Genomic DNA, 24,910 nt, shown 5'->3' on the forward strand with positions numbered 1-24,910 from the left:
AACTGAGCATTTTTTGTCCTGCCTCAGCTCCTTTTCAGCTGCATTCTGACAAACACTCCAACAACAGCTAAATAAAATCAAAGGGTGTGTTGCAGCTGTAGCTTTGGGTTCACTGTGTGTGCTCAAAAGAACCCAAAGGGAGGCAATGCTCATGTGGTTCTACTTCATCAGGGTCCAGTTTTCCTTTCATGGAATACTGGGGTTTTCCCACCAGCTCAAATGGGCAAGACACTGAACTTACCCATTCCTCCCCTGACCTCTGTTCAGACTCTCAGCCAAAGAAAAGGAGAAATTCCTGCTGGCATCAGTGGGGGTGGAATTCACCTCTTTACCCCAAGACAGACACCAGTAGCTCCATGTCCTGACTGCTGAAGCACTCATCTCTTCAGGATTGTGGTACTTGTCCCTGCAAGTCAACTGCAGTGTGTAATAAGTAATTGCACTGTCCCAGACCACGCTGGGCAACCTCCCATCTTTTTATCCCCAACCATAATAAATGTGTGTCTTTTTTTGTGCCTGGGAAATTAACTAGAAAGTATTTGGCTACGAGTGAGCATTTTTGCCTTTCAGGTGGAGTTTGTTCAAGATCTGCCAAAGACACCTACTGGGAAAATCCAGAGAAAGGTTCTAAAGAACAAAGAGTGGGCAAGAGAATGACAAGGCTGAGAGTGATCTGGAAAGCAGGGAGAGAAAATCTCCATCATCTGTGCTGGTCATACAGCATATGGTCATGACCCAGAGCACTAGGAAAACAAGCTATGGAAGAAAAAGGAGAAAACACCCATATGGCTTGAGGATGTGTGATGTTGGAACCACTTTTTCCATTGGCCTACAGACTTGCAGAAGGCAGAAGCTGCAAGTAATTAAGACTGTGGAATGGGAGAGAGAAAGGACACACCTAGGAGCATACAAAGGTTTAATGTTTGTACTGGAATTTATATAAACAGCTTCCTTAAAAAAAATAGGTGTAACTACAAGATTTTGATAACAAGTAAATAGGAAATTGAAAATAAAAATAATGTCTGTCTTGAGGTGAGTATCAACAATTAATTGACATTCAAGAACTACTACTGTAACATTCTCAAATTCTTTCAGAGTGGAAAGCTGTTTTACTTTAATACTTCTCTTCATCTTGATGAATTTGAGATCTACTGAAGTGGTTAAGGCAGAGGAAAAAGAAGACCCAAAGTGCTTCAGGTTAAGGTGCAAATTATGCACAATTAACAAGGGTGTAAATGATTACAAGAAAAAGGTTACTTCATGGAAACATTTTTGCTGTTTAGTCTGTTTTGTTTTACGTTCTGTTCTCATTACTTCAGAAGAAGCAAAAGATAAAGTAGGAAGGGTTTCACTTCAAATCATTTTTGACAGAGAGTCCGAGTTTCACGTCTCCAGGTGAGCGTCTCTTTTGGGAAATATGTTGTGAAAGCCAAGCAAACTGAACGAAGAGGATCTGCCCCAGCCAGCTCTCAATCTCTCCTGTCCACAGCAGACAGGTCAGGAAAATGTTGTTTGTCTGAATTCCTAATAAACCCCCCCTTTATTAATGCCCATTTTCTCTGCACAGAGTTTGGGAATATTTCAAATAGGATTTTTCACCACTCAAACTTTTTTAAAAGAATTTTTTTCCACCAAGTCCTCCTAATAGTGCTCTGCTTTAAAGTGTAAGTACTCTCTAAAGAACTTTTTCTTACGTAATCCTGATTCTGAAGTGAGTGGCATTTAGGGACATAATAACAATTTTATATTCAGGTCCTAAGACTCTTTCTCAGCAGCAAATGATATCCTATAGGATTGTTTACAACTGGTCAGTGTTTCTCTGCCACAACCTCCATGGAACATGGAGAACACTGGGAATTCCTCTTTACTCTTGGTTTTGACTAAGTCTCTGTTCTGGGGGGAAATCTGCATCCAGATTTTTTATGCTGTCAGATATGGCTGAAAAAATTAAGATGTGTTAAGTTCTATGTATCTGAATTAATTTGCCTGATAGGCAGATTAAATCTTACTGTAAAAGCTTCTGCAGAGGAATAAGGAAATGATTCCAATGTTAAAGAAGTTACTTTTTCTTGAGGAATAAAACTTGATCAAGACTGAGATCCATGCATCAGAGATGTGAGGACAAATGGTTATGGTCGAAGACACTGGGCAAGGGTCAAATGACTACAAAATTAACTTTAAGACCTGGGGCAAAGGGCAAAACTTTGCAGATTCACTCAGGCCACAGAAATTCTGCATCAAAAAGAATTTGATTAAGAGTTTACCTGTAATTTTGTTGATAGTTTGTGGATAGTTTCATCCTTTGTAAGAACAGAAATGAAAATTACCCTGTATTTCAAGAATCACTCCCTCTAAACCTTGTATTGAGTTTAGTGGTTGAAAAAGGCAAATTGATAGTTGAACTCAGGTTGTGAAATCAAATCTGGGGCCTACATAAGGGATTACTGAAGTGAAGGTTCTTGAGATGGATGTGCTGAATGGAAGCATCAGTCAGCAACTGTTGAAGCTAAAGCAGTGAGCACCTTGATAGAAGTCATCTGGAAACATCCTTCAGAGTTCCATGGGGAGGAAAAGGAATAGAGAATCCACTCCTGAGTGCTTTGGTGTAAGAAGCAGGAACCTTATTCTAATGCAAACAATAACAACTGATGTTGTGTTTGAGGAAGGAGACTTGTTGGCAATTAAAATCCCCAAAGAATGCATCAAAATTCTGCAAGGATCAGCTGAGCTACAGACAAGGTGCCAGATCAGTAAAGGACATTAGGTCCTTGAAAATCTGGTGGTAAAAAAAATACTAGAAAGCAAGATGGGGAACATCATATTTAATTGGACTATTCAAACCATCAGTTTGGCTGTGACCTACTGTAATGGACTGATTAAAGGTGGAGTCTGCTGTGCCACTGAGTGTGGAGCTAAAACATCTTGATGCAACAGCTGAGCTCCTGCAGGAGCTGAGCTGTTTCAAAAGCTCCAGGAGATCCCCAGCAAGCAAAAAGTTGTTACAATCAAGAACATCGCGAGTACTTACTCTCCCAAATAAGGAGTGCCAGGCAGATCCCGCTTGGATACTGGGGAACCAGCCAATGGGCAGTCAGGGTCCATTCTGGTACCATCCCTTGGATACTGGTGAAGTGGCCAATGGGCATCCAGGCTCTACTGGAGAGGGTATTTAGGGCAGTGCCCAGGGGGTGCCCAGGGTGGTACCGGGGCCTGCTGAGAGGGCTGGTGTCACTGTGTCACTCTGCCTGCCTGTTCCCGCTTCAGAGGCCACAGCACCGCCCAGGGGGAAGCACTTCATGGTGGTGGTAACTCCTGTGCTGTGCTTTTAACAGTCACCCTTAGCTTTTCCCTGCTTTCCTATCCTCTTCCTTTCTCTCCGCTCTTTTGTGTTACAAAATAAAGCTGAATTATCGTTTTGGAATCCAGCCTCTGGCCTAGTTTGTGCCTTAATCTCACTTATGGGAGTGTTTTAGAACCTGGTTTCCCTCCGCATCTAAGCATATCAGAACACCTTCCCTAAGTGACTTCAGTGAATTACCCATCAATTCAGAACTGGATTGTCTTTGAATACTCTCTAAATGTGGTTGGTCGGCTGGTGGTTGTTGTTGCAGGATTCATAACAACAATTCTGCTAATTTTTTTCTGTAGTCCACATTTTGATTTAACCTCAAAATGATTATCCCTTCTGCATACTGTAATACTAAATATTCACATAATGAAAATACAGATAGCATATCATAAAATGAGGATGTGAACAACCAACCTATTTATTCAAGCTGGTTTGCATTAATTTATCCAGTATCAAAAACAACACAGTGTCCTATACCTGGCTAGTTTTAAATGTGTTTTCTTTCATTTCAGGTGACAGATTCCTAAGCTGTATTCCTGATTTTTTCCCCCACTGTCTGATAAAACGTCATTTATCATGAGAATGTTTATTAAATCATGGATTCCTCGGTGTCTGCAGATTCTCAGGTCGCCTTGCAGATCATTCCATGGATACCACAGGCTTCTGACGTCTCAGATTATTTCCCATTATGAAGCAATACACCAGTATAAAAAGGAACTGCCTAAATATTTCAACTTTGCAAGTGATGTCTTAGATGAGTGGTCACAACTGGAAAAGGTAGTATTTTTCTTTTGCTTTATAGACATTGTATTGTAGTTTGACCCCAGCCAGCAACCAAGAACCACAGAGCTACTGGATCACATGAACACACACAGGCACAGCCCCCAGGGGGATGGGGAGGAAAATCAGGAAGAAAGAGGTAAAACCCATGGGTTGAGGTAAGAACAGTTTAGTAATTGAAATAAAATAACATATAATAATAGTAATAATAATCAGCATCAGAGCAGTAGTAGTAGTGATGAAAAGAGACAACAGGCAGAGAGAAAGAAAGAAAACCCAAGAAAGTCAAGTGATGCACAACACAATTGTTCACCACCCCCAGACAGTGCCCATGCAGTGATTGGCACCTCCAGACCAACTTCCCCCCAGGTTATACTGAGCAGGACATTCCATGCTGTGCAATACCCCTCTGGGCAGTCTGGGTCAGCTGTTCTGGCCGTGCTCCCTCCCAGCTCCTTGTGCAACTCCTTGTCAGCAGAGCGTGGGAAATGGAAAAGTCCTTGACTTAGAGTAAGCACTGCTTAGCAACCACTAAAACATCAGTGTGTTACCAACATTATTCTCATCCCAAATCCAGAAAGCACAGCACTTTATCAGTGGTTAGGAAGAAAATTGACTCTACCCCAGCCGAAACCAGGACACATTGGAACAGATCTCAGATGATACAAATCAGTTTTCCTGATGGATACTGGATAGATCAGCTGCAGAGTGGAATGCACCGTTTTGTTTTGCTTGTCAGAAATATAGGTATCACTCTGAGACTAGTCACCAGGGAGGATGTGCCTAGTCTGGAGTTATTTTGTTTTGAAATGAAACCTTTTAAGCTTTGACTTCTTACTTGAATATCTTCTGTTGTGTTCTAGGATGGAAGAAAACCAGCAAATCCAGCTTTTTGGTGGGTAAATGAGGAGGGAGAGGAGGTGAAGTGGAGCTTTGAAGAGCTGGGATTTCTCTCTAGGAAGGCAGCCAATGTACTTTCTGAGGCATGTGGTTTGCAGAGAGGAGACAGAGTTATAGCAGTTCTGCCTCGTGTCCCAGAGTGGTGGCTCCTCAATGTAGCCTGTATGAGAACAGGTGAGTGACCTCACTGAGCTCTTGGATGCAGAAAGGACATAAACAGAAGATACAGTCAATATGCAAAATTAATGTGGAGAAAACATAAGCAGGAATATTCTGCTGTGACCTGAACAACTCAACTTTTGCATGGAAGGAGAATTGGCTGCACCCACACAGGAACCAAAGGGATAGGCTGTTCAGTTAAACAGCACCCTCAGCTGAAGCCAGTGAAGATTGAATGGCCAGCCTTGACCAGATACATTATCTGGTTGGACAGTGCTAATGCAGTTACTGTATTATTAAAGGGGTTAATTACTCAATATTTTTCTCTGCTGTTGCAGTTTTGCAAATGCTTAGGAAGGATTTGACCCATTGCATTTTGAAACTGCTAATCATCTATGATGGAACAATTCAGCATCAATAGGGACGAGATCAAGTGTTTTGGAGAAATGCTGAGTTTTCTCAATTGCTCATTGCTTTTTTCCAGGAATTATCTTTGTTCCAGGAACATCCCAACTGACAGCCAAAGACATCTCATACCGACTCCAGGCTTCAAAGGCCAAGTGCATCATTACCAGTGACACACTGGCACCTGCAGTGGAATCTGTTGTGCCTGACAGCCAGTTTTTGAAAAGTAAACTAATTGTAGGCAAAGGGAGCAGGGATGGGTGGCTGAACCTCAAAGAACTTGTTGCGTGAGTATCCAGTTGTTTGACCTTCATGCCTGAGTGGGGAAGGAGGCTGTACCAGTCAGGTGATATTGCTGAGTTTTGGGGTTCATTTCCATAACACAAATAAGTTACATTTTTGCATCCTTCTGTCAGCTCACTGCATTATTATTGCACTGTATTAAGTACAGATTTGTCCAACACAGGTTTGGGGACCTAAATTCAGGTCCTTCACCATCTCCTCACTCAGGAGCCTTGTGATTCAGAGTGCAATTGTGACAGGCAAAATGTGTTCTCTATCTCTTGCCTGTGGTATCTGATGCATCTGTTTATTTAGTGAGATCATACAGTTTGGGGCTATTTTCCTGTTTAACTCCTAAACCTTAGAAATACAGATTCTTTGGTGGAAAAATGCATATAGTGACTATAATATACTTTTTCTTCTGAAGGGTGGCATCTGCTGAACATAAATGTGTCAAGACAAGAAGTCAAGACCCAATGCTGATCTATTTTACAAGTGGAACTACAGGCTTTCCAAAAATGGTGGTGCAGTCCCACAGCAGTTATGGCATCGGACTTGTATCTGGTGGCAGGTATTACCTTGGAGTTGCTCCCAGTGTCCTCATTAAGTGACATGATCCCCATTACATTGAAAATGTGACTGTAAAACTCCAGTAAATGTAGGCCTTCAATGACTGTAGGATCTTGCCTCTTCCTCATCTTTTTCCTTTCACAGTGAAACCCTCCATATTAAAACCCTCTTGCAGACTCAGCTGAGGTCCTTGTGTGCAGTGTTCTGTCTCTCAGACTGCAGAGGAGAAATAAGGAGTGTCCTTTTTGACTCTTACAAACTTTCTACAGAGCCCTACCTCCTGACACCACTTCTTCCAATGGAAGCCTCCTGCCCTGTCCTTGAATTCTGCTGTGAACTGTGCCCAAGTCTCTCACACTCTATGTAGCTTTTTTTTCATCTCTTCTTTATCACCAGGCGTTGGATGAACTTGACTCCTTCAGATATAATGTGGAATACCTCTGATACTGGATGGGCAAAAGCAGCTTGGGGCAGTGTTTTTGCACCATGGATCTGTGGATCTTGTGTCTTTGTACACCACATGCCACAATTTAATCCTGCAGTTATTGCAGAGGTTAGTAATCCATTTCTCAAACCATCCAGAGTTGCCAGAATGCCTGTTCCTTCTCTCAGCCATTTCTCAAAACCACTAAGCTGGCCAACTCTCCTCAACTCTGACCTCTTGTGTGGGGATGGGACCCTGACTTTCCCAAGAATAAATCTGGAAAAGCTTTGGTCTAGTTCCCTATCAGCACTTAGGCTTGGGCCTGGGACATTGGAAAGCACAAAACAATCTTAATTGGAACTACTGCACTCAGTGATCTTTCATTTTCGTATATGACTTCTGTTGGACAGAAAGTTCTGTGTGTTCTACAGCAGTGGGACCCACCATTACATTTTCTTTCTATAAAATAACTTTCTCTTTTTCTAGACTCTCTCAAGATACCCCATCACTACCTTCTGCACTGCTCCCACTGCCTTCCGCATGCTGGTCCAACATGATCTGAGCAGGTACTGCAGGGGTAGGAGGGAGGCTGGGATATAATGCTGGGACAGCTCTGGCTACTTAGTTCCTCAAGTTCCTTATTTCTAATTTATTTTTTTTTTCAGTTAAAGGAAATCTAATTAGGAAGAGTGCTCTCAGGAAAGAGAGCTGTGTTCTGAAATATGAGAATAACTAGTCACACCATAGGTCACTCAGGCTTCAGGCTGGGTCTTTGAAAAGACAGTACAGAGGGAACAAGTGAAATCTTTTTAAGTTGTCACTTCCTCTGAACTTACAGTTCATAATTTAAACTTATGTCAAGTTTCAGGCAGCATTGGATCAGGGAATTACTGGAGTGTAGTGGAGTTATCCTCATATGCTTGAGAATGAAATGAGCTGTAAGAGGAGTTTCACGTGCTGAGAGTTATTTGGCAGCTGTTCCCACCAGTTTGTTACTCTGTAAAATACTCAGCTTGTGAGAAGTAGTTTGTAAGGAGTTTTCACATCTTCAGTAAGGTACTTACTCTTCTCACATAGGTCTTTCATCCTGGCAGAAGCCAACACAGGTTAAGCAGAAAGCTCAGGATGTGTGTTCCTATTCAGCCTTACCCTCAGCTTTGGGTGTACTTGGAAAGCCAAGGGAGGCTGTTTGGTTAAGACCGTTCACTGCTCTCTTCAAAAGTTAAAAAAATTATTTCATTTGCTATTCCTCTAAAGGTACAAGATGATGAGTCTGAAACACTGCATATCTGCAGGGGAACCACTCAATCCTGAAATGATGGCAAAGTGGAAATCCCAGACAGGGGTGGATATCCATGAAGGTTATGGCCAGACCGAAACAGTACGTTTCCATTAATTCTTGCAGTATGCCCTTTCAAAGGTAACTACACCAGAGTCACAATGTCCTTGATAAATCAGTGGAAAAGGTGAGAATCCATCGTATTTTTTTAAAGTCTTTTTATAATTATGATTATATAGTTTCAGAATCAGCTAGCTGCATATTTTAATGGTTCACATCCCTGTAAGCACCATGCCAGAGACACCTCAGATAAAATAAGTGGTAGGTGATTCTGTCATCATCTTTACATCAAAGGCAGAACTAAAAAGAATAATTTGCTCTGGCTATAAATTTGGCCTCTCCGAGGTTTTAATGAAAAATATTAAAGCAGCTCACATCCCAGAATTCTCTGGAAGTGAACACTAACAAAGCTATTAAGAGTCAGATGTCAGGCATTCTCTCATCCTACCCTTGAAATGGTCCTAAATTACTGAAATAAGATCTGTAATAATTTCGCATCTACTTTCTTGCAAAGTCAAGTGTTTGCAGATGAACCCACTGGCTCAGACTGAGCACAACCAACCTCATTCCACAGATCTGCCCAGAAATGCTCTCAACCCCTCTCTGATGTTCTCAAGAACCACAGTACTTTGGTCCTGATTCAGCCCTTGTCACAAAAAGTCACAAAGACATGTCCTGCCTAATGCAAACAATAATAAAATTTACAAGATGTTGCAAAACATTTTTTTAAATTAAAATCTATTATGCAGGTGACAATCTGTGCCAACATGAAAGGAATGAAAATTAAACCTGGCTCTTTGGGAAAAGCCCTTCCCCCTTTTGATGTGCAGGTACGTCAGTATGTTGCAGTTGGGGGTAGATGAGGAAGGAACGCTGTCTGTGTCCCTTCTCTGTCCTGCACTGTGCTGGAACAGAGATTCATTCCTCTGAGCTAACCAAAGGAATAATGATGTGTCCTTTCTGCAGATCATAGATGACCATGGGGCTGTTTTGCCTGCAGGAGAAGAGGGCAGCATTGCTGTCCGAATCCAGCCGACACGGCCCTTCTGTCTGTTCTCTGAGTACCTGGTGAGCCTGAGCTGCTGTGTCTGTGCCTGCTGAGAAACTCAGGGGAGACCCAGAGCAAAGTTCTGTTCACTTATGCCAGGAGCAGGACTTCATCCAGGATCTTCAGAAGGTCTCACTAGGTTACTTGAGGACTTTGAGCCTGATTGGTTGTGTGGTGGTGCTGAGGTGCAGTATATTCTTAAGAAAAGAGTAGAATCAGGCAAACCTATTGTCCACTGCGTTTGAAGTATCATATTGAATAAGCTTTGGAGGACCTTTCTTTGTGTTTAATCTGCTTCTGAACCCCCATAATATTTGGATAATTATTTGTCAGGATAATCCGGAGAAAACTGCTGCCTCTGTGCGTGGAAATTTTTATGTCACTGGGGACAGAGGGATTATGGATGAAGAGGGATATGTCTGGTTTGTTGGGAGAGATGACGATATCATTAATTCTGCTGGGTAAGTCAGTTGCTTTTAGATTTGATCATTTGCCTGTTAAAATGCAATTTGAAAAGACCAGTGGACTGGCCCATCTTGCTGCAGCTGACACATCTTCCCTCTCTCCCAGGTATCGTATTGGCCCCTTTGAAGTGGAAAGTGCTTTAATCGAACACCCAGCAGTGGCAGAGTCAGCTGTTGTCAGCAGTCCTGATCCAGATCGAGGGGAGGTAAAAAGGAAAAGAAAAAAGATGTGGAAAGAAATGCTCTTTAAACATCAAATTGCCTATATGTCCTAGGCTTCCTTGGAATTGAGTATATTGCAGATTTTTCAAGTGAAATGGGCTAAACCCAATTTTTTAAATCCATATCTTCACCAATCTTGGAATTTCAGAGTTATTTCTTTGTGGAGTTTGATGTGGGAAAAAAAAGTTCGGCTTTTCAGACTTACTGTTGCATCTTTTTCCATAAGATATGGAATTTATATACTCCTCTTTTTGTCACTAAGCACATGGTAGCCATGATATCCAGGGTTTTTAATTTTTATTTTATGTTTTTCAACCTTGCAACATTTCTTTGAGCAACTGGGGTGAGATCTTCAGCTTTAATAGGATATAAAATTAAGGGGGAAAAAGTGGAAAAAAATCCTCTGCTGCAGAACACAGCCTTCATAACACACCATTCTGTCACAAAGAGACAATGAAAGGGAAATTAAAGAAAAAGATCAATTTTTCTTATGAATATAGACACTTTTCGCAGGAAATGTATCTCTTTATTCCCACCTCTGAAAGTTAATGGAATCCCTTAATTTTTCTGACACAGGTAGTCAAAGCCTTCATTGTTTTAACTCCTGCTTTTGCATCACATGATCCAGAAAAATTAACTCAGGAGCTTCAACAGCATGTCAAGAAAGTGACTGCACCTTACAAGTATCCAAGGAAGGTAAGTACAGTCCCAAAAGACAGGTCTGCTAATTGTACCAGAAACTGAGCAATTTTTGTCCTGCCTTAGCTCCTTTTCAGCTGCATTCTGACAAACACTCCAACAACAGCTAAATAAAATCAAAGTAGATGACAGGATGTGTTGCAGCTGTAGTTTTGGGTTCACTGTGTGTGCTCAAAAGAACCCAAAGGGACTCATGTGACTGTACTTCCTTTCATGGAATACTGGAGTTTTCCCACCAGCACAAATGGGCAAGACATTCAGTCAGAATTCCATCATCCCAGCCCTCGCTGTGCAGCTTCCCATCTTTTTACCCTCACTCTTAGTAAAATGTATTACCCTCACTCTTAGTAAAATGTATTTTTCCTTCAGCTGGGAAATTAGCCTGAATGTATTTTTGCCTTTCAGGTGGAGTTTGTTCAGGATCTGCCAAAGACGGTTAGTGGGAAAATCCAGAGAAAAGTCCTCAGGAACAGAGAGTGGGGGAGAGAATGACAAGGGCAAGAGTGATCCGGAAAATGAGGAGAGAAAAGTTCCATCACTGGTACCAGCCATAACACATCAAATTTGGCATGTGGTCATGACCCAGAGAACTAGGAGAACATCTAGAAAAACAACCTATGGAAGAAAAAGGCGAAAACACTCATATGGCTTGAGGATGTGTTGGTGTTGGTATTGGAACCTCTTTTGCCATCGACCTAAAAATTTTCAGAAGACAGAAGTTGCAAATAATTAGGAGTGTGGAATGGGAGAGAGAAAGAACATACCCAGGAGCCTACAAAGGATTGTTTTTATTTAAAAAGTGTAACTACAATACTTTGATACATATAAATAAAAGGGAAAATAATAAAAATAGTCTTTGTCCTGCTTTGTTCAGTAGTGGGTACCAGCAGAGCATTGATACATTATCTTCAAAGAATACCACTGTAATATTTCCAAATTCTTTCTGAGTGGAAAGAGAAAGACATTCATGAATTTCTGTTCTACTTGAATGGTTAAAGTGGAGGTAAAAGAAGATCCAAAGTGCTTCAGGTTAAGGTGCAAATTATGCACAATTAACAAGGGTGTAAATGATTACAAGAAAAAGGTTACTTTGTGGAAAGAATTTTGCTGCTTAGTCTGTTTTGTTTTACGTTCTGTTCTCATTACTTCAGAAGAAGCAAAAGACAAAGTAGGAAGGGTTTCACTTCAAATCCTTTTTGACAGAGAGTCCGGGTTTCGTGTCTCCAGGTGAGCGTCTCTTTTGGGAAATATGTTGTGAAAGCCAAGCAAACTGAAGGAAGAGGATCTGCCCCAGCCAGCTCTCAATCTCTCCTGTCCACAGCAGACAGGTCAGGAAAATGTTGTTTGTCTGAATTCCTCATGTTAATGATCATTGAGCAGAAACAGATGGTACTAAACCAAGAACAATAATTCCTGATGCTTGTAGTTATTCAAAGGACTTTGCCATTACTGGGTCTTTTTTTTTACTTCATTTTCACCTCCAGGTTTGCAGGTGAGAAAGTGCTATGACCTTGAAGGGTCTCACAGCAAAACTTAGCAGACATTTTGGTAGATCACTGGAGAATCCTGAATTTAAAATGTCTTTCATCTTGTCAGTCTTGAATACCATTTCTGATCCTGAATACTGTTCCTGAATGTTCTGTCCCTCTTTCCTTGACAGGGTATTGTGTAGATCTTGTTATTATAATGCTCTGAAATCTGTAGATTATAGTTAAATCATAGAATTAGAGCAGACTAAGAAATTATAAATATCTTCCTGTGTTGTTAAAAGTAATAACCAAAATGATTAGGCTTGTTTGTTCAAGGATTCAAAGCGGATCCATTGTTTTTTAGCATTAATAGTAGAGGTCACAAACTAAAAGAAAGGTTCCATTTCATGAAAATTGTGATATTTTTACTGGTGGTTGTTTCCTTAAGTAAGAGAAAAACAATACTTATTATTGTATATCCCAAAATATGACATAAACCCCCCTTTATGTGGGGGGTTTATGTGCCCATTTTCTATGCACAGTTTGGGAATATTTCAAATAGGATTTTTCACCGCTCAAACTTTTTTAAAAGATTTTTTTTCCACCAAGTCCTGTTAATAGAGCTCTACTTTAAAGTGTAAGTACTCTCTAAAGAACTTTTTCTTATGTAATCCTGATTCTGAAGTGAGTGGCATTTAGGGACATAATAACACTTAATTTTATATCCAGGTCCTAAGACTCTTTCTCAGCAGCAAATGATATCCTATAGGATTGTTTACAGCTGGTCAGTGTTTCTCTGCCACAACCTCCATGGAACATGGAGAACACCGGGAATTCCTCTTTACCCTTGGTTTTGACTAAGTCTCTGTTCTGGGGGGAAATCTGTATCCAGATTTTTTATGCTGTCAGGTATGTCTGAAAAATGGTGATTGGCAGATTAAATCTTACTGTAAAAGCTTCTACAGAGGAATAAGGAAATAATTCCAATGTTAAAGAAGTTACTTTTTCTTGAGGAATAAAATTTGACCAAGACTGAAATCCATGCATCAGAGATGTGAGGACAAATGGTTATGGTTGAAGACATGGGACAAAGTGTACTTAAAAACCTGGGACAAAGGGGAAAACTTTGCAGATTCACTCAGGCCACAGAAATTCTGCATGAAAAAGAATTTGATTAAGAGTTTACCTGTAATTTTGTTGATAGTTTGTGGATAGTTTCATCCTTTGTAAGAACAGAAATGAAAATTGCCCTGTATTTCAGGAGTCACTTACCCTAAACCTTGTACTGTGTATAGTAACTGAGTAATTGAGTTTAGTGGTTGAAAAAGGCAAATTGATAGCTGGACTTAGGTTCTGAAATCATCAGAGGCCTCCAGGACTCCCCTGGCTCCTGATCTGACTGTGGGCTTTTCCAGACCCAAGCCAGTTTCTTTTCCCCCTGTTTGATAATCTTCATGTGCACTTATGAGAAGCCTCTAAATACCATTACAATTTTTAGAGTTGAGCACAGCTCTGGAATAATCCTCTGGTCTGTGGAAAAGAAATAATCATCATCAGCATTATAAGATTATATAAAGAGAAAGAAAAGAGTAGCAGTGTAAAGGAAGTAATTAGACTTGAGAGCTTTTAGGATTGTTATGGTGAATACAGATGGAAGAGGGAATTTACAAGAAGCATATGCAGAAATGTCTATATCAAATTTGGTGCCTGCATAAGGGATTACTGAAGTGAAGGCTCTTTGGATGGAAGTGGTCAGTGGATATATCAGTCAGCAACTGTTGAAGCTAAAGCAGTCAGTATCTAATGGAAGAAGTCTAGTAGAAAAGGAATAGAGAATTAGCTACTGAATGCTTTGTAGTAAGAAGCAGGAACCTTATTCTAATGCAAACAATAACATCTGATGTTGGTTTTGAGTATGGAGAGTTGTAGGCAATTAATTAAAAAATCAAAAATATGAGAAAGCAGGATAGGGAACTTCACATTTAATTGGAGTGTTAAAAACATCAGTCTGGCTGTTACTAGCCTAAGTGAATTCAATTAATAACTCATTAATTCATAACTGGATTTTCTTTGGATAATCTTAATATTATTTTTCTCTTTTTGTTGGTTTTTTTTTTGTTGCAGGATTCATAACAACAGTTCTGCTCATTTCCTTACAGCATCTACAGACCTCATTTTCTGCTATGAAGTTGTTTAAATTGCAGAGTCTAAAATTCTTGTGGACTTTGAAGCCTCCTAACAGGGTTCTCCATGGACACCCCAGACTGCTTGCTTCTGATGTGCATTCCCAGTATGAGTCCATCAGACGGGGCAAACAGGAAATACCAAAGTACTTTAACTATGCAAGTGATGTACTGGACAAATGGTCTGAGATTGAAAAGGTAGATGATCTTTTGTTGTGCCAATGAGATACTCTGATTTGAAATTCATTTGAAATAATTTGGGTCTGGAGACAATTAGGTTGGTAAACATTTCAGGTTCAGAAAAGGAGAATCTATTGGGAATACCTGAGCATGACGCATAGCACATCTCAATCCATTAAGGACAAGGGAAAAATAACAGCTTATAAGCCAGTTGTGAAATACTCAGATCTTCCATAATTTGCGGTTGTTTTTGCATTATAATTTCACGGTCTGTCAGAAGAAAATGTTTTGTGTTTGAATCCTTATGCTTTGTAGGCTGGAAAGAGACCACCAAACCCTGCGTTTTGGTGGATAAATGGAAAAGGAGAAGAAGTGAAGTGGAGCTTTGAGGAGCTGGGGTTCCTGTCTCGGAAAGTGGCCAATGTGCTGACTAAAGAATGTGGGCTGCAGAAGGGGGACAGACTTATCGTGATCCTACCACGAATCCCAGAGTGGTGGCTGGTGAATGTGGCTTGTATGCGAGCAGGTCAGTGAGCATATCTGAGACTGGCAAAATGGTTACTGCAATTAGGTTGAAAGGATCAAGAATGTATGTGGTTTATGAAGGAAAAGTAATGTAATAATCCAGTGAGTGGCCCAACTACCAATTTTGCAGGCAGTCCTGAAGGGTTTGCACTAGGTGCAATAGGACAGCTGGCCAGAATACAGGGAAGAGCCATGGAAGTCACCAGGCAGGTCCACATGTCATTGCTTACCGGAGAGCACAAGCATCTGCATTATTCAGTATAACTGTTTGTCTGGGGAACACCAGGACAAATCCATATCAGAGGTCAGTTTGGGAATAGTTTATAGTTTAGATTCCCAGAAGAGAATCAGATGTAAAAAAATATGCCAACCTAAACTAACTTTATCTCTCTTCCAGGAATTGTCTTAATTCCAGGGGTATCCCAGTTATCAGCCAAAGACATCCTCTATCGACTCCAGGCATCAAAGGCCACGTGCATAATTACCACTGACAAAGTGGCTCCTGCAGTGGATTCAGTGGCATCTGAGTGTCAGTTCCTGAAAACCAAGCTAATGGTGTCCAAGGACAGTAGGGAAGGGTGGCTGAACTTCACTGAGCTCTGCAAGTGAGTATGAGTTAACAGATTGCTAATCCACATTGAGATGTTTGCTAACAGTGGTCTCATTCTGGGATGCTTCTACCCTCTTCTTTTTAAGGGGAGGTCTGTCTTTGAGGAAGTATAACATCACATTATTTTAGTATAATTTTGTGAAACTCTGTGAAGCTTATTTGGAATACTTCATTACATTCTGAAGCCTGTGTAAAGGAACCATTGAAATCATTATTACGTTCTCTCTTTTAAAGAAACCAAGCTGCTGACCATTCCTGTGTCAAAACAAGGATTCAAGACCCAATGATTATCTTCTTTACCAGTGGAACCACAGGTTCTCCTAAGATGACTCAACATTCCCAGGGTAGTCTTGGTTTCAGACCCCTTTTAAGTGAAAGGTATGAAAGGCTTGAGCCTGATTTGAACATAAGGTAATTGAAGCTGCATAGTAGAACTGGTGAAAAATTACTGAGTAAGAAATACCAATGTACAGCTCTGGTCCTTCTCCCTTTGAAATCGGACTACAAACTCCAGCAAATTTCCAGGGGAGTAGGATCATCCCCAATGTTTCTATGTTTCAGTTAATATCTCTTACCCTCTTTCCAGAGTGGTTCAAAGGACAGCTGTCAGCTGGGAATATCACAGTGCAGAGAACCAAGAGATACCACACTGGGCTGCAAAAAGCTCTGTGATGTGTGTAGATGAGCAGAGTTTGTTGGTTGCACGGGTCACTCAGTCTCTCAGCAGCCTTAGAACTGAAATATCTGGTCTCCAACACAGAATCCTTGAATGCTGCAGTTTCCGCCCTATCTTCCTATCTACTGGAAAGCCACTGCATCGATATTCAGACTCCCCTCTCTGCCCCACTCTATCCTATATTGTGACTGCCATCATAAATGTAGGATATACATATGTGTTTTTGTATATGTATATTTGTGCAAACATATAGGTAGGTGTCCTTTTATCCTAGAGCTAACTCTTAAACTTATTTGAGTGCTCAGTGCACATGTATCTTGTCAGAAATCTTGGCCTTTGGGGTTTCTTTGGGTTTCTTTGTTTTCTTTGTTTGTGGTTTGGGTTTGGGCTTTTTAAGCAAATATTTTTCATTATCTTTTCATTCTTTTTTTTTCCTGCTCTATCAGGTACTGGTTAGATTTGACACCTTCTGGCATGATATGGAACACAGCAGACACAGGATGGATACTAACTTCAGTGGCATCTGTTTATGATCCCTGGGTTTTCGGGTCATGCGTCTTTATACATAACCTACCACAGACTGACTCAGCAGTCATCCTAAATGTAAGGGAAAAACTCATGAAAATGTGTTAACCTGCAGAAAGGGCACAAAAAATAATTCTTAACAGCTTCCATAGATTTCATGAAGGTTGTGTCCGTGGTTGTGTTTGAGATGCTCCATCTGTTGTGTAAAGCCCATATTTGCATTTTTCATGTATACAGAAGGGGCCAAACATATGATTCATTCATACATTTTGCTCAAAGCTGGTGAGCATGTCAATGAAAATCATCCAAAAGCAGCACTTACTGCTTGCCATTCAGTCATTCTACTGACTGTGGAAGTGATATCAGCTGGTATTAATAGAGACTGAAACTAAAGCATTTCTCTGCCTACACTGGACAAGAAGAAAGTGAAAACCTCCCTATGATGCAGACAGAGATGGGCTTATTTTGATCATGCCCCAAGCAGTGGAGTCTAGTTGTCATGTATCAGCATGGGATTTTGTCCAGTCAGATATACTGTTAATCTCTGCATATTGCACCAACTGCAGGAGGGTTCCTTACCCAACAGAGTGGTGCTTTTACAGAGGGGGCAAATGTAGTTCTCCTTTCTATGTCACCTGTTTACTGTACATTCACAAGGCAGATTTTTGTCTGAGCTTCACATGCCCATCTTGTTTAACTCACCAGACTCTCTGCAGCTTCCCAATTGACGTGCTGGTTGGTGCTCCAACATTGTTCCGCATGCTGGTGCAAAATGATCTCTCCAGGTATGCCAAGAAATTATTTACTAATGTTTAATTTACCCTGACTAAGCTTTAGTGATCTCCCATATCCAGCTGTTTGACCCAAAATAGGTCAATAATTTAGTTCAAAATATTCTCCATGAAAAGGCCGTCATACAAAATTTGAGTTTTAATGAGTTTTAGTGATCAAACATAGAGAAACTTGATGCTTTCCCTAAGAAATTTGAGACTTTGCTACTGAACTTGTGAGCAAACCCCTGAGGGTATGGAACAGTCTTTTAAATTCTTTCTCATAATTTTCAATTACTGCATTAATTGTCCATGCTTTGGAAAGGAATTCCTCCTAGAAAGTGTGTGTCAGCACAACTGTGAGGGTTGTGGCAGTTGCTCATCATCCCCTGCTCCAGTTCTCACTGCCTGTTCCTTCCTCCCCTCTTGCACTTTCTCCCTTGCCCTGTTGCAGAGGGTCAGCAATCAGGGCCCTGGTTCAGCAAATCAGTCTGTGGTTAGTTATAATCCAGGCTGACTTCAGCAAAAGTTTTACTTTATTTTTCATGTGTGCTTAACTCTGACTGCTACTACTCATATGTGTGGTGTTGAGCACAGACCAATGTCCTCGTTCTATCAGGAGCTGAAGGATCAGGGATGCTCTGATTTCCCCCCTTCATGGGACTAACTCTCCCAGTAAACGGGTCTCCAATGTTGTTTACAGTTGTGTGCTCCTTGTCTTGCCCAATAGATTAAGTACTGCCTCTTGTTTTGTTAACTCCCTGTGAAGCTACAAATTCATGAACCTGAAGTACTGCGTGAGTGGAGGGGAACCAGTCAACCCAGAAGTCATGGAGCAGTGGAAGAGCCAGACTGGGGTGGACATTCATGAAGTTTATGGCCAAACTGAAATGGTACATCTGTAGGGTCCATGTTCTGTTAAATCTTTGGAATTCCTTTTTGCTTTATGATATTTTAAGGTTTGTTATGAATGAATACAGTGTGTTTCTTCATTCATGTTTCTGTGAATGTTTCAGCAACCTCCTCCCCTGATAACCTCTGAAAGAAGGTCCTGTCATGGCTCCCCCCACAGAACCTGCCAGAAACGTGGGTTGTTAGGAGCAGATGTTCCCTAATATTTCCACAAATGTCCTTAAGCAAATTCCAAGTAACAGTGAGAGTCAAGAGGGCAGAGTTTGAACCTAAGGGAAGAAGACTGGTTAGCACAGGGCATGAATTCTTTCCAGATCATGGAACAGGATTCTTCCAGGGAGTTTCCTGATTTTTCTTATCCCTACCATACAGCACTGGCATATAGGATCCTATGAATCTTAATTCCTTACTTTGTAATTAGTCTAGAAAATATATGTGTAAACATAGCAGGTTTCTATTGCAAAACTTTGGTTTGATTTTTACAGGGAATAATCTGCTCTGTTTTTAAAGGAATGAAGATTAAACCTGGATCAATGGGGAAGGCAGCTCCCCTTTATGATGTTCAGGTTTGTTGACTGCTCTTCAGATTCTGTCATAAGGGCTTTTTGTTTATTTGTTTATTTGGGGTTGTGTTTAGAGTTTGTTTTCCCACTGAACTAATATACATGTTGTTTTTCGTTCTAGATCGTAGACAAAAATGCTAATATCCTGCCTCCAGGACAACAGGGAGAAATTGCTGTCAGAAGCAAACCTATAAGACCACTTGGTTTTTTCTCTGAATATGTAGTAAGGACTTTATTTTCTTCCTTACCACCACCAATCTCCTCCAAAATCTCTCCAGTTGCATAGTGGTTCAAAAGGCTGAATATTTCTCACCAGTCTACTATTTATTACCACAGTAATTTGTTTATTTGGATTGGTGGATGTTAGAAAAGGGAAGTGAAGAATTTGCTCAAGATTGAGTTTAATTTTTTTTAAAGAGTAACAATTATTTTAAACATATTTTATTGTATTTTATAGCAATATCATATAGCAAATATTTCACGAAGCCTAGCCATGATGATGATGATAACAGTATCAATACAATTCTTACACATCCTTGACTGAAAAATTAAGCTCCAGTGCATTTGACAGTATGTGCATTATAGCATGATAAATAGCTAATTCATGCTCAAAATCTAAACTACTGTTTGTAAACCACTTTAAGGATAACCCTAAGAAAACTGCAGAAACTGAACGTGGGGATTTTTATGTCACTGGAGACAGAGGGACTATGGATGAAGATGGGTATTTTCAGTTTATTGGAAGATATGATGACATCATCATTTCTTCAGGGTCAGTCTGCACACTTCTCTCTAAATCTGCCATTGTATTGTCTTACATGTCATGTTCCTAGTGAGCTTCTGACATAATAATCCTGTGATTAATGTATTGACCTCTTGATTTAGGAATACTTGCTTTTATTATTAGCTTTTCATAGACCTGCAGTATCATCTTGGTGATATCAGTGGCATCTCTGTATCCATTTCCCCTGCAACATCTCATCTGTTTCAACAAAGAATGAAGACTTCAACTGGCTGAGGAGGGATTTTTATCTAGTTCATTTTTTGACTAAAATTGAAGGGCATCTCTATTGGATTCAAAGAGCATTTGAAGCACTTTAACATAATAAAATGATAAAATTTGGTATTATATGATGGGATACCATAATGTGGCACCAGCTGCTACTGCAGATCCCAGCTATCAGTGGGATGGAGCTCCAGATTAGGAACCCCGAAGAAAGAGGAGAGATGGAGAGGAATCCACAGCCCCAGCAGTCCTCTACAACATGACCACTCTGAAATGCTCCTACTTTCTAACACAACCAGCTTCCCCATTTTGGCTGAAGTTTCTATAGTTGTTTGTTAATTTGTTCTGGTTTGGAGGGTTTTTTTCTTCAATAGTACAATTAAAAAAACATTTGGTACTTGTTTTCCACTTAAAAAAGCCAAATCCCATTTTATTTTTCCTTACTAGGTATCGCATTGGGCCATTTGAAGTAGAGAGTGCCCTGATAGAGCACCCAGCTGTGGTAGAAGCAGCTGTTGTCAGCAGCCCAGATCCCCTCAGAGGAGAGGTAATGACGCTGAGTGGTGGAGGGGGAAAGCAACGTGTTTGCCTAAACATATGATGGTATAAAGAAATTTCTACTGAATAATGTACAGCTCTAAGGCAGTCATGTCATCTTAGAATCAAGGAATCCTTTAGGTTGGAAAAGACCTCTAAGATCATTGAGTCCAACCCAACACTGCCATATACACCACTAAACCATGACCTTAAGCACCTCGTCTACTTGTATCATGCATAATCCTACTTGGGGTGACAAGCAAAATCCCTTCCCATTTACATGCCTTTGCTCTTCTGAGTTTCTTCTGATGCCAAGAAGGTCTCCTTTGTGGAGAATATTTACAGTGATGTTTACTTTCTCCTTGTTCCTAAGCATTTTTCTGTACGCTGAAATTGTCATTTATGACTGTCTTGGTGTAGCCAAACTTATACTGTAACTGCCCTGGCATTAGATTTGGGCTGCAGGGGTGGTGAAAGCACAGTCCTGTGCTAGGATAATAGGGCTTAGCATCCTCAGTGTGAACTTCAGAAAGAAACAAATTGTCCCTTAGCCTTGGGGAGAATTCTACAGACGCCTTTTGTTGCCCCTTCCTCTTGATGCTGAGAGGAAATGGCAAAGGCTTTTGCTTTGTAATGAGGGCAGGAAAGCTGTGCTTTCAACTTTCCCTTCTGCACATGCATGTGCAGAAGCTGGGCACAATCATTTCTTACAGTGTGCTGGTTTCCCTGTTCCTCCCTTTTGAATGTCATGACTCGGAGCAGCACTGCTCCCTGGTGATCTGTATATCAGCTCTTAAAAATGGACCACATCACACCACTTTTGTTAATCTTATCTTACAGGTTGTGAAAGCATTTGTGATTCTGTCACCAGCCTTTTCATCCAGTGACCTGAAGAGCTTAGCCCAGGACTTGCAGGACCATGTGAAGAAAACCACTGCTCCATATAAATACCCTCGAAAGGTAAATGATTCTGAGGAGAAACTTTAAACCAGGACACCCTTCCATAAGTCTCTGGAGAATTACTATTTACAGTTTCATGATTCAGCTGAAAGAGACAGCAGTAAAGATTCTTCTAGACCACTGGCTGCAGAAGATCTTTCCTAAATAATACTAGTTCACATTGATTTTCATGCATTTGAGTAAAGTGTTTGTTTAAATATCTCAAAAATTTCTAGGCTTCGTACATCCTTAGTTAGAGCTGCATGTTCTAGGTCAGACCCACAATCATAATTCTCCATTTTGTATTTAACCTTCAACCAAGCACTCACTGGTGCCTTTAGGAGAGCACATGACTGAATCTGAATAAACTTTTATCTACTGCTCCTCACAGTTAATAAAAAAGAGGCAAAGGAGTGGTTTCACAAGTGGCACAATGTGCTGCCTTGATTTGGCTTGGACATGATCCTTTAGGCAGGCAGTTCTTACTGACAGAAGCCCTCTCAGTTTTCCACATATGCTGAGAGCTGGTCTTGGAAAACCAACACGGTAGAACATGCTACATTGTTTTCTCTCTTTATTTTTTTTAGGTGGAATTTGTCCAAGAGCTGCCAAAGACAATCACTGGGAAGATCAAGAGGAATGAATTAAGAGACAAAGAGTGGGGACGGATGTAGCATTGTTAGGAATTTAACAAAACTTCTTTCATTCCATTAGCACTATATAAATTTCACTAATATAACTGCCCTCATTCTGCTCGCTTTTTGTTAAATACCTGAGCACCAAAAACTACAGATAACACCAAGATGTGATATTTATGCTTGCTTGCAAAGTTTCTAATGTCAGTACTTAAGTGGATTGTGTTATTCTGGCTGAAAAATAAATTTTTCAATAGACTATTTCAATAGCCTTTCCCTTTGAGACCTTCTCTCCATCCCTCTTACAGCCCAGCTTCTATTTGATGTTATTCTCAAGAGACAATAGAAAAGGTGATACCTGCATCAGAAAAGGTATTCTGTATCAAATATATTTTGATGCATTATTTCCTAAGAGTTTAGTCATCACGTGGGAAGGGACTGAGGTGGAAAGCTCCAGCCTGCAAAGTGACTCTAGTGGAAGGGATACCTGGTAAGATCATGTTGCAACCTCATGAGATAGGAAATGTTGACAGACTCTGGGCATTTAAAAAAAAAGAGGAGTTCCATTTGCTGCAACTTCTGCTGCTGAAACTTCTTGTCAGAGTGTGCCTCAGGCTGGAGAGGGAGATGTCATTACTCATTTTTACTAAGAAAGAATCTGTATTACCAAGAGATGCAACTTCTCCTTAGACCAATCCATTTTGTACCATGGATGGTTTTGACAAAGTATTTGTTCTTTTGGGGGAAAAATCTGCATCCTGATATTTTTACTGGACTGTTGAGCACCATCAGAGTGTGCAAGAAATGTAACACTGACAATCTGACCTCATGCTGACTCCATAAGTAAACACAGCTGAATGTCATAGGCCTATCCTGGTAGGATCTGATGTTGTCTTCTTCCATTGAAACTACAGATGAACCTGTATTAGATACCACTGGGATTATGTACAGGGAAATGAAATGTTCCTTCACCTAATCAAGTTGTGTCTCTGAACATAAATTTATCCTAATTATTTTAATCAAAAGAATCAGATTTTACCAATTCAATACAGTTATAAAATACTGAATTTTGAGTGACATTCTGAACAATTAGTTGAACAGAGAAAGATAATGCTTGGATGTTACAATAAGAGAGGGTTTGAATACAACAGCACGTTTGAAAGCCTCAGCTGGCAACGATCAGTATCCTGTCGGGTTCCTCAGCAGAGTTGTCACAGTGTGCACTGGGCACAGATTACCAGGCTGAAAGGGTACAGCAGGTTTGGGGGAATTTCAGCACGAGTTTCACATCTCATTGCTGCTGGCAGTGGGCTCTGCAGAGGTGAAACAGTACTACAGCTTTTCCAAGTGAAGCAGGAATCAGACACCACTTGAAGAGGTATGTGAATACCAGGGCATTCACATTCGGAGATAAACATGAATAGTTCATCAGGAATAGCACAATAAGCTCCCCTTGGCTAAGCAATGATGCACCAGCTCCCACCAAAGGTCTTCAGAAAACACTTCACTGTCTTTAGCTTCCCTCACTTCCTGCACAGGGTTCCAATAACCGTGAGGTACGGTTTTAAATTTCCCTTCCCTTTTCCTGTATTACATGTTTGTTCTGAGGGATTAAATTTTTTCCTCCTTGATTCAATCAGGACAGAGGAAAAACATGTTGGATATTTTAAATGTAATCCCATTTTTTGAGCAGAATAAAAAGAAATAGGATTAGATTTTTAAGCACAATCATAAAAACATGTTGAAAAATGTAACCTGTTCACAATATCAGAATCTGTTTCTTTTTAAGCGCATTCAGATTTCAAATGTGAGTAGTTTTTGGAAAAGTAATCCACTTTGAAGTAATCAGATTTTTCATGTAATCCATTTATTCTTTGTAAGTAATACATTTTAAACATAATCTAATTATGACCCCGGGAAATAACTGATTTTAAAGCAATTTTAAAAATATAATCCTGGGACAGATTCTTGGGGTTTGGTGTTGGTCTGTGTTGGGCTTTAAACAGATCTGGCTAGATTGTCCCCTGGTCTCGTGGTGCAAATGGCTCATTTCAGCAGGGAAGGGCTGGCTCGGGAGGTTTCCTCTCTGCTGCAGTCACAGACTGCTCAGGCTGCATGTTGGTCTGTCAGACTTGCCAACGTGTTACTGCAGCTTTGTAATGACGCAAAACCTGAACCTGACCAGGAAGAAAAGGAAGAAACAAACAGATGAATCAAAACATTTGTGTTTGCTATGTGTGCAGGAGTCCCTCTCTGCCTCACTGCCCAGGGTTTAAGCAACCAAATAAAGCCTCTCAGTTGGTCCCTTTGAAGTCCAGGTTGGGCTCAAATTCAGTGGTGTGTGCTTGTCCTGCACTACTGATTTCAGGAATTACTGAGTCAACAACTGATATTCTCTGTTTCTTTAAAACATAACTCATTCTTTGTGCTGGGCACTGGGACTGATGTGCTGCCTGCCCGCTTAATTCTCAAAAGACCCCATAGCTTTTATATTTGCAGGCTTGCCACAGAAACATAGCTTGGAATGAAACTGTGTCAAACTGCTAAGTATTGTTATTTCTCTTCACAGATGAGTTGGGGCTTGTTCAACAACTGCCAAAGAGGATCTCTGGGAACATTCAAAGGAAGAAACTAAGAAACACAGAGTGGGGAAGAGCTTAGCTTTGCTGCTGAGCTCCTGACCAGAACATGCTCACCCTGGACTTCTGTGTCTTCTAGCATCCTGTTCCCTGTCAGTCT

The 24,910-nt window shown here is 40.6% G+C and overlaps 3 protein-coding genes across 13 annotated transcripts in view; all 3 read left to right on the plus strand.

Annotated features, from left to right (window-relative positions):
• The window catches only part of LOC135423093 (acyl-coenzyme A synthetase ACSM3, mitochondrial-like), a 14,159-nt gene extending 13,128 nt beyond the window's left edge, over positions 1-1,031 (plus strand). For both annotated transcript variants that reach the window (XM_064672965.1, XM_064672966.1), the window contains one exon: positions 571-1,031. In XM_064672965.1, coding sequence (XP_064529035.1) covers positions 571-657 — 87 coding nt within the window. In that variant the 3' untranslated portion in view covers positions 658-1,031. The remainder of the gene's footprint in view (positions 1-570) is intronic.
• LOC135423092 (acyl-coenzyme A synthetase ACSM3, mitochondrial-like) overlaps positions 1-11,497 on the plus strand; it is a 24,640-nt gene extending 13,143 nt beyond the window's left edge. The window contains exons 1-14 of one of the 7 annotated variants that reach the window (XM_064672963.1): positions 912-1,032; positions 3,862-4,126; positions 4,993-5,203; positions 5,673-5,880; positions 6,303-6,446; positions 6,842-6,998; positions 7,356-7,435; positions 8,127-8,250; positions 8,958-9,038; positions 9,175-9,276; positions 9,590-9,717; positions 9,827-9,926; positions 10,519-10,638; positions 11,047-11,497. In XM_064672963.1, the coding sequence (XP_064529033.1) occupies positions 3,926-4,126; positions 4,993-5,203; positions 5,673-5,880; positions 6,303-6,446; positions 6,842-6,998; positions 7,356-7,435; positions 8,127-8,250; positions 8,958-9,038; positions 9,175-9,276; positions 9,590-9,717; positions 9,827-9,926; positions 10,519-10,638; positions 11,047-11,133 (1,743 nt within the window). In that variant the 5' untranslated portion in view covers positions 912-1,032; positions 3,862-3,925 and the 3' untranslated portion in view covers positions 11,134-11,497. The other 6 variants (XM_064672960.1, XM_064672957.1, XM_064672959.1 and 3 more) reach the window with 6 other exon arrangements.
• On the plus strand, positions 1,412-22,432 carry LOC135423091 (acyl-coenzyme A synthetase ACSM4, mitochondrial-like). Of its 4 annotated transcripts, none has more exons than XM_064672955.1 (14): positions 1,412-1,496; positions 14,235-14,491; positions 14,789-14,999; positions 15,396-15,603; positions 15,843-15,986; positions 16,731-16,887; positions 17,515-17,594; positions 18,349-18,472; positions 18,977-19,057; positions 19,176-19,277; positions 19,699-19,826; positions 20,508-20,607; positions 21,438-21,557; positions 22,124-22,432. In XM_064672955.1, the coding sequence occupies exons 2-14, from the start codon at positions 14,294-14,296 to the stop codon at positions 22,208-22,210; spliced, it is 1,740 nt and encodes a 579-aa protein (XP_064529025.1). In that variant the 5' UTR covers positions 1,412-1,496; positions 14,235-14,293; the 3' UTR covers positions 22,211-22,432. The 4 variants fall into 4 exon arrangements, with proteins under 4 accessions (XP_064529025.1, XP_064529026.1, XP_064529024.1 ...); XM_064672956.1 differs by lacking the exon at positions 1,412-1,496 and adding an exon at positions 11,733-11,868; XM_064672954.1 differs by lacking the exon at positions 1,412-1,496 and adding an exon at positions 11,738-11,969.
• The last annotated feature ends 2,478 nt before the right edge of the window (positions 22,433-24,910 follow it).

Source organism: Pseudopipra pipra, chromosome 16 (assembly GCF_036250125.1).
Source record: "Pseudopipra pipra isolate bDixPip1 chromosome 16, bDixPip1.hap1, whole genome shotgun sequence".
In the NCBI taxonomy this organism is placed as follows: Eukaryota; Metazoa; Chordata; class Aves; order Passeriformes; family Pipridae; genus Pseudopipra; species Pseudopipra pipra.

Excerpts from the sequence above, each read along its gene's own strand:
- LOC135423091 (XM_064672953.1), top strand. The coding sequence starts at position 12,058 with ATGCTTGTAGTTATTCAAAGGACTTTGCCATTACTGGGTCTTTTTTTT. Across the intron at positions 14,492-14,788 it reads AATGGTCTGAGATTGAAAAG|GCTGGAAAGAGACCACCAAA; the intron begins GTAGATGATCTT and ends TATGCTTTGTAG. Across the intron at positions 21,558-22,123 it reads CATATAAATACCCTCGAAAG|GTGGAATTTGTCCAAGAGCT; the intron begins GTAAATGATTCT and ends TATTTTTTTTAG.